General features: G+C 47.1%; 1 protein-coding gene across 1 annotated transcript in view; it reads left to right on the plus strand.

Annotated features, from left to right (window-relative positions):
• The window catches only part of smad7 (SMAD family member 7), a 27,810-nt gene extending 24,790 nt beyond the window's left edge, over nt 1-3,020 (plus strand). Inside the window, exon 4 of the mRNA XM_027152709.2 lies at nt 2,054-3,020. Coding sequence (XP_027008510.1) covers nt 2,054-2,586 — 533 coding nt within the window. The 3' untranslated portion in view covers nt 2,587-3,020. The remainder of the gene's footprint in view (nt 1-2,053) is intronic.
• Nucleotides 3,021-9,457: the final 6,437 nt, after the last annotated feature.

Raw genomic sequence — 9,457 nt, forward strand, 5'->3', positions numbered from 1 at the left:
TTATTAGTTGTAAATATCTTCTACTGCAAGTGAAAACAATTCCATCTCTTTAAATGACTTCAGAATAAAAAAACAGAGACAAGTTCTCACTCCTGAGTACAGATGAAGGTGGGCTGCTGTGGGTGGGTGGGTGGCTGGGTGGGTGCCTTCTTTCTTTCTTTCTTTCTTTCTTTCTTTCTTTCTTTTCTTATTTTGCCGTTAGCGGTGTGCAGGAGATGAGCGGCACATCCAGTGTAAACACGTCTCGATGACGGCTCGCACATCTCCCAGGTCCTCGACACGCATTCCTCGCATTTCTGCAACGTTTCCTCCCTGACGCTCGAATCCAGGATCCGAGGGATGTTTGGCACCGGCTCGGAATCCGGGCCCCGGGGGGCGAGGGGGTGGGATAGAGGGGTTTGTGAGCTTTAGATCTGAACACGCCGTGTGTGTGTGTGTGTGTGTGTGTGTGTGTGTGAGTGAAGGTGGAATGCGTTCTATCCTGGTGTAGAGATTCCACACGTTCTTCCTCTTCCTTCTGCACTCGGGCAGGAGGATATGATGTCATATGGATTTTACGACACATTTGGAATCTTTAGATAAAACGATCGGACTGCAGCACTGTCTCGTCCTGCAGCACCCTCTCAGCCTGCAGCACCCTCTCAGCATGCAGCACCCTCTCAGCATGCAGCACCCTCTCAGCATGCAGCACCCTCTCGGCCTGCAGCACCCTCTCGGCCTGCAGCACCCTCTCGGCCTGCAGCACCCTCTCAGCATGCAGCACCCTCTCAGTCTGCAGCACCCTCTCAGTCTGCAGCACCCTCTCGGCCTGCAGCACCCTCTCAGCCTGCAGCACCCTCTCAGACTGCAGCACCCTCTCAGTCTGCAGCACCCTCTCAGCATGCAGCACCCTCTCGGCCTGCAGCACCCTCTCAGACTGCAGCACCCTCTCAGACTGCAGCACCCTCTCAGTCTGCAGCACCCTCTCAGCATGCAGCACCCTCTCGGCCTGCAGCACCCTCTCGGCCTGCAGCACCCTCTCGGCCTGCAGCACCCTCTCGGCCTGCAGCACCCTCTCGGCCTGCAGCACCCTCTCGGCATGCAGCACCCTCTCGGCATGCAGCACCCTCTCGGCCTGCAGCACCCTCTCAACCCACTAAGAGGAATAATAACATGACAGTTATCTTTAACTGTCCGACTGTTTACTTGGGGGAAGTCGTGGCCTAATGGTTCGAGTCTCGGGCCGGCCACGACTGAGGTGACCTTAAGCAAGGCACCGAACCCCCCCCCCCCCCCAACTGCTCCCCGGGTGCCAAAGCAGTGTGTGTGTGTGTGTGTGTGTGTTTGTGTGTTCACTGCTGTGTGTGTGTGTGTGTGTTCACTGCTGTGTGTGTGTGTGTGTGTGGGTGTTCACTGGTGTGTGTGTGTGTTCACTGGTGTGTGTGTGTGTTCACTGCTGTGTGTGTGTTTACTGGTGTGTGTGTGTATGTGTTCACTGCCGTGTGTGTGTTCACTGCTGTGTGTGTGTGTGTGTGTGTTCAGTGCTGTTTGTGTGTGTGTTCACTGCTGTGTGTGTGTGTGTGTGCGTGTGTGTGTGTGTTCAGTGCTGTGTGTGTGTGTGTGTGTGTGTGTGTGTGTGTGTGTGTGCACTTTGGATGAGTTAAATGCAGAGAACAAATTGTGAGCATGGGTCACGGCACTTATCCGTACGTCTCGTCACTTCTCACTTATAAACACTGACTGTAACATGAGCTTCATACCCGAGTGCTGATGGAGGCAGAAGCAGCTCACTGCACACTTCTTATTGTTTACCTTCTTTTGGTCTTTTGTTTTTCGACAGGATTATTATTGACTTTGTGAGCAATTGAGATGTGAAACGGTCACGTTATGATACCCAGAGTTTCACACTGACTCACTAACTGTCGGTGTGCGGTTAGCGTTCAGGTCTCCTCCCTTCCTCCCTTCCTCTCTGTCACTCTTTCGTTTCCTTCGTCTCTTATGCTACAACATACACTGGTGTCCCTGTCTGAGTCGTGTCACTAATCCCCGTTTGCCTTTCCTTGTGTGTGTTTAGATTCCCAAGGTGTTCAAGAGTGTGGTGAGCACTGGTGCGTGGTGGCGTACTGGGAGGAGAAGACGCGCGTCGGCCGCCTCTATTCGGTCCGCGAGCCATCGCTGGACATCTTCTATGACCTACCTCAGGGCACGGGCTTCTGCCTGGGCCAGCTGGGCTCGGAGAGCCGCAGCGCACTTGTGCACATGGTGCGACCCAAAATCGGCTACGGCATCCAGCTGAGCCGCGAGGCCGACGGCGTCTGGGTGTACAACCGCAGCCGATACCCCATCTTCATCAAATCAGCCACGCTGGACGACCCTTCATCACGAACGCTGCTGGTGCACAAGGTCTTCCCCGGGTTCTCCATAAAAGCCTTCGACTACGAGAAGGCCAAGAGCCTGCAGAGACCCAACGACCACGAGTTCAGCCATCAGCCTCGCGCCGGATTCACCGTACAGATCAGCTTCGTCAAGGGCTGGGGTCAGTGCTACACCAGACAGTTCATCAGCAGCTGCCCCTGCTGGCTCGAACTCATCTTCAATAACCGATAACCACAAGCCCCGCCCACTCCACTTCCCCTCCCCTCTTCCTCTGTCGCCATGGACACGGACTGGCCCTGACCTCGTTTTTTGGGACTATTTGCTTTTTTTTTTTTTTTTTTTGTGACAGACTGAGAAAAAAAAAGTTCTCCAGAAGATTTTACGAGAGAGAGAGAGAGAGAGAAAAAAAGAAAACGAAAGAAAGGAAAACCCATGATGGGTTTTTAATGAAAGACTTTAAAAGATTTAATTAAGTGAAATAAAAGTTCAAATGTATTGTTATATATATAAATATATTATTACCTGTAAATACGAAGACGTTTTATATGCATCGTTATTTATGTATTGTGCAGTGTGTTGATAGAAATAGAAAAGATGCACTTTGCTTAATATAAATGCACACCGGAGAAATGCCAAAATTAAAAAAAAAAAAAAAATCGAAATTATTTCTGTCTTCGGGTGTTTTTGTTTTTTGGCTACGTTTGGCGTCCGATGCTTCGGTGAACTGAAGCTACGACGATGATGATGTCACTAATATGTAAACGTGAGGTTTTACCTGCTGCTTTCAATCAATCAATCAATCAATCAAATTTTATTTATAGAGCACCTTACAACAGCCAAAAGGAGCACAAGGTGCTTTCCAGTAAAACAACAATAAAAAATAAAATCAATAAGAACACAATGAACATAAATTAGCAGTTGAAACCGGGTCTACGTGTTAAAAGCTTGTATGAATAAACTGCGGTTTAAAACCACTCAGCACAGTGACGGATCGTAAGTGTGATGGAAGCTTTGGTCCCTTGGTCCACAGCTTTGGTCCCTTGGTCCACAGCTTTGGTCCCTTGGTCCACAGCTTTGGTCCCTTGGTCCACAGCTTTGGTCCCTTGGTCCACAGCTTTGGTCTCTTGGTCCACAGCTTTGGTCTCTTGGTCCACAGCTTTGGTCCCTTGGTCCACAGCTTTGGTCCCTTGGTCCACAGCTTTGGTCTCTTGGTCCACAGCTTTGGTCCCTTGGTCCACAGCTTTGGTCCCTTGGTCCACAGCTTTGGTCCCTTGATGGCAAATGACCGGCCTCCAAACTTCTCATATTTGTATTTGGGAATGACCAGAGAGGTATATCCAGAGGAGCGGAGAGATCTGTCTGGTTGGTAGACCTTTATTAATTCTGTGAGGTAGGCCGGGGCCAGACCATTGATGGCCTTGAACACACAGATGCCCCTTTTCCACCGAGGCAGTTCGAGTGCAGGTTCGGAGCCTAATTTAGAACCAGTTCTTTCTGTTTCGACCGCCAAAGCACCGGCTCCGAACCAGGAAAAGTGCTTCTTAAGTAGCACCAAAACGTTGCTGGTCTAGACTTAAGAACCGCTTGCATCAGGAGTTGGGGGCGGGGCTACTGTTAGCGCATTTGATAATGTACCTTAAGTAAACTAATGTTTAATACACTTTTACTTTACCGCGATATGATACATTATCAGCACACATGATAGTAGGTAGCTACATGCTAAGGCTAAATTTTTTTCTGTGTTAATGATAAAATAACGTTATGTACTTTATCGATCACAACCTCCGTTTATACAGATTACACGGAGCCGCACGTACACGTTTTATTCGCCGTGTTTGGATGCCGATGTAGGTTCGCAAAGCCATGAGCATTAACGGTAAAGCGACATCCGCCATTGTCGTCGTGTTTGTGTTTGCCGCTGCTGCGCTAACATCGCTGGGACACTTGACACGTATACAGTGACGTCACACTCGGCGCTGTGACCGCTCTCTAGCCGGTGGAAAGGCAAACCGGTTCTTAGAAGGTTCACCAGTGGAACCAACTTTGAACCAGCACCAGCGCTAGCTCTGAACCAGCACCCGGTTGTTTCCGGTGGAAAAGAGGCAAGAAAGAGAAGGACCTTAAACTCCACCCTAAACCGCACCAGAAGCCAGTGAAGCGAGTGGAGGACAGGGGTGATGTGTGAGCGTTTGGAGGTGTTGGAGAGAAGACGTGCTGCCACGTTTTGTACCATCTGAAGCCGATACAGAAGTGATTGATTACTGTAAGTCCAGTGTAGAGAGCATTACAGTCTGATGAAGGCATGTGTAGCTTTTTACAAGGTCAGCTTGAGACAAAATCTTTAGTCTTTAGTCTGAATCACACGATCTGAGACATGTTCAATATCCCAGACTCTTATTATCTTCCTTATCTCATACTGTTATCTATAGTAACTAGACAAAAGCAGGTCATGGGGTTAAAAGCGGTCGTATCTGCAGCTCCTTTATGCAGGTAGTTAGCGTAGCACGCAGCCTGTACTATAGACGTTAGCTAGGCTAAAACCGCCGAGCGTGCGTTTGTAGAAAAATACAGAAGATGTACTGGTGGAATTCTGCTGCTAGAATAATATGAGAAATGCTATTAGCGTAGTGCTAGCGTAGCGTAGCATAGCGTAGCAGAGAATAAAGAGGAGAAAAGAGTATGAGGTCATCGTGACCGCGCAGACGCGATTGAAATGAAATTGTAATCCGCAGAACACGGCGCTGAACGTTTTCTGCTTTAATTCGCTGCTTTAATTCGGTGGAATGGGGGAAGTGTCCGATTCCAGACGGCTGTCTAGACGCAGTCCCTCCTCCTCTTCCTCCTCCTGCTGCTGCTGCTGCTGCTGCTGGCTCTCATATGGGTGTCTGCTGGGGGGATTAGTGCCGTAAGCCTTCTTTACGCTCCACGTCCGAGCTCAGACCTACATTCCTGAAAGCCGGATTCCTCTGTAACCCCCACAACCTGAACGCACGCAGCACGGCGAGGAAAAGCAGCCTGAGCGCTCTCTGTGAGGTCAGGGGTCAGATTCCTAACGAATGTGATGAGCAGGAGGTCCAGTCCGGCTCTATCTACATCTCTGTCGCTCTGGATCTCGGTGCTGCGTCTCAGTATGGTCACAGCTCGCTCTCTCGGGGAACTGCTAACACGTTTAAAGTCGACGCTGTGGCCTGAGCTGCTCCACGCTACCACGAAGCTGTGCGACTCGAACGTATCGGCGGGAATCAGAAGAAACCTTATCTATAGGTTTACAGGAAACTTATCTATAGGTCAGGACATTTAACAGGAATCCATTCAAATATTTTGCTTCCGTTTTGCATTTGGATTCATTTTGTTTGTTTGATGATCTAATAGAAAGTATATAGTAGTAATAATAATAATAATAATAATAATAATAATAATAATAATAATAATAATATGGGGGCACGGTGGCTTAGTGGTTAGCACGTTCGTCTCACACCTCCAGGGTTGGGGGTTTGATTCCCGCCTCCACCTTGTGTATGTGGAGTTTGCATGTTCTCCCCGTGCCTCGGGGGTTTCCTCCGGGTACTCCGGTTTCCTCCCCAGGTCCAAAGACATGCATGGTAGGTTGATTGGCATCTCTGGAAAATTGTCCGTAGTGTGTGTGTGTGTGAGTGAATGAGAGTGTGTGTGTGCCCTGTGATGGGTTGGCACTCCGTCCAGGGTGTATCCTGCCTCGATGCCCGATGACGCCTGAGATAGGCACAGGCTCCCCGTGACCCGAGTATTTCGGATAAGCGGTAGAAAATGAATGAATGAATGAATGAATAATAATAATAATAATAATAATAATAATAATAATAATAATAATAATAATAATAATAATAATCGCTTATCAGAGGAAACATATCATATATCAGTTCCTGTAACGAACAGGATCGGATTTGAGAAAGTCCACTTTGGAACTAAAACTTCCAAAAACTTCGCAAAGCCTCCCTCTTTGTTTTTAATTCTTTTGTTGATGTTGATATTGCTGTAATTATTAAACCAATCCCCTCACACACACACACACACACACACACACACACACACACACACACACACACACACACACACACACGCAGTAGTCTCCAAGATAGAGCGATAAGATGACGAATGCTTGCGTCTCGTGCTCCTGCTGCCACCGTGTCTGCTCCTCAGACACAGGAAGTACCCTGGACTCAGCAGGCAGCTTGATGAATGACCTGCACTTCTCTCAGCTGCCCTGCACCTTCACAGACCTTCTGCTCATGAAGACACCACAGTGTGGGAGTCAGTCGTGCGTCCGCAACACCGCACCCTGCTGACAAAGAACCAGTGAGATACAACAACCTCTGAATCATGACCCAGTGACCGATCGCATGACCCGGGTCCTGGAGATCCTTAACGTCTTCTTAATCATCTTCTTCATGGAATATTTATTCCATTCTATTCATTTTAATTTAGAGGACAATAATCGACAACGTCCTGGAGCTCTGTGTAAAAAAAAACGATCGTGATTTTTATCCGTTTAGATTTACATTTCATGTTGTAGAACATCTCTGAAGCACGCAGTAGTTCCTGTTATCGCTTATGTACAATATATCAGCGGTTAACTCTTTCCTCATCAGACTCGCTTTTCTTTTCTTTTCTCTCTCGTTAAATTTCTGCCCTCGATCCCAAAAAATGGGGTTTGAAAAAGGTCTGTTATGTTACCAAGAAACATCTGAACATCTGAAGGTTACAAAGTGCTGAGACTGGAGACTCCTTCCACGACATTCATACATCTTCTACCGCTTATCCGAACTACCTCGGGTCACGGGGAGCCTGTGCCTATCTCAGGCGTCATCGGGCATCGAGGCAGGATACACCCTGGACGGAGTGCCAACCCATCACAGGGCACACACACACACTCATTCACTCACACACTACGGACAATTTTCCAGAGATGCCAATCAACCTATCATGCATGTCTTTGGACCGGGGGAGGAAACCGGAGTACCCGGAGGAAACCCCCGAGGCACGGGGAGAACATGCAAACTCCACACACACAAGGCGGAGGCGGGAATCGAACCCCCAACCCTGGAGGTGTGAGGCGAACATGCTAACCACTAATCCACCGTGCCCCCACTGTAACAGTTGCCATTTATTATCATTATTTATTTATTTCTTTTTTACATTCTCACTCGTTTCCATTCGATGCTCTTTGCTAAGGCACAGAAACAATGTTTGGAGGTTGCCTTGGTTCTGAACTTATTTATAATGAAATAAACCTACTGGCCCATGTGACACATTCCTGAAGCATTTCTAATGAATTGAAGTCAACGTTACCGTACGGTTCCACCTAAACTCGTCTGAACAGCGTTTACAGTCCGGCACTTTATTCGCGCCGATCTAAAATAAAACCTTCAGTCAAAACACCGAAAGTTCAAAGAGCATCTAATCTGATGTCGTGCTCTTTTCTTGTCTCTCTTTCTTTCCTCATAAATCTGATAAGGTCTTTGCCCTCATGAGCACGCTCTCTTTCGTTTTGCCGTTCACACGCTAGCAGGCCTGCAGTCAGGAGGCCGTGCATGTGTGTGTGTGTGTGTGTGTGTGTGTGTGTGTGTGTGAGTCAGAGCTGGAGCCGGACTGTCTACAGCCGCCTGTTGGCCAGCATGTTCTCTCTGTCTCTATCTCCCCCCTCTGCTGTTGGTTTGTAGAGCAGTGGGTGGGCTTCCTTTACTAAATCTGAATCAGAATAAGATAAAGCTAATTTATATATATATATAATTATATTATATATTAATATATAATTATATTATAATAATATAATAATATATTATAATAATATAATATATAATAATAATAATAATAATAATAATAATAATAATAATAATATAATATATAATAATATATTATTATATTATATATTAATATATATATAATATATATATTAAAAAAAAGCAAAACAAAAACAAAATATTTTTCATTTTCTGTCTCGATCGTTGACTCGACCTTTTACAATCGAACGAAATAAATAAATAAATAAATTCCCCCGAATCCGATCACGTCGCGGCGTCCGACTAAGACTCTTTGACTCGGACGTTCACATGAACGTGCTTTAAAGTCTAAATGCACATCTGGAGTAAAGAGTAAAGTGAAAGAGAAAGCAGCAGTCGGGGGATTTACATCATTCATAAACCTGCTCATTGTTCGATACAGCTTTCGTTTCTCTGCACGATTTATTCACTTTCTCACTTTAAAGATGACACAATTTTATTCTAGCATTTCCTCGTGATCAGATCTGTTAGATTCGACGTCCCGGACCTTTGTCATCTCCGGACAGCTGGAGGGCTTCTGAGGACTTTATCTTTTACCTTGACCACAGAAACCAGTGTGACTTCTTTCCTGCTCGCTCCTTTACAACCTGAAATGCAATTCGGACTCAGAATGATGTCGCGTCACCAAACGTGTATTAAAGCTTCGATAATTTCACACTCTCGGGTGGCGCGAAAGACGTTCGCAGTGTTGCGCTGCCTAGCAACAAGGTTCGGCCTCCAAAAGTACCCTTTTTTCCGTGTGTGCTTTTGTGTCCACCTAAGCACTAGTCTGTGTTAAACCAGGACCCCATCCCCCTTTTCATCCCCCCCTTCCGTCCCTCCTCCTCCTCCCCCAGCTCCAGGGGTAGATAAGGGACTTTGATGGCCGTCTGCACTGTGTCACGAGGAGGGGGGGGGGGCGTCTGTCTGCAGGGGGCTCGGTCAAAAAAGAAGACAAGGGGGAAAAAAAGAGGTTAAATACTGAAGAGACAAGAAACAAGAGACGAGAAACAGAAGCGAAGGATCACCGAGACGTCGCCGCGGATCGTTCGAACCCTTACGGCGCGAGCTCCGAAGCCAAGCACAGTAAAGCCTTGTTTCCTTAGTTACATATTTAGAGGTTGAAATGAAAGGGAGGGAACAGAAATGTGGAAATCATTCACATATTCCTATACCACAAACCCCCCTCCCTCCCTCCCTCGCTCCCTCCCTCCCTTCCTTCCTTCCAATCTTTTTCCTCTTCCAGTAATGTACCAGATTCATTTATGGCACCTCACCGCTGACAAAATGATGGGAAGAGGCTA

This window comes from Tachysurus fulvidraco, chromosome 21, assembly GCF_022655615.1.
Source record: "Tachysurus fulvidraco isolate hzauxx_2018 chromosome 21, HZAU_PFXX_2.0, whole genome shotgun sequence".
Taxonomy (NCBI): Eukaryota; Metazoa; Chordata; class Actinopteri; order Siluriformes; family Bagridae; genus Tachysurus; species Tachysurus fulvidraco.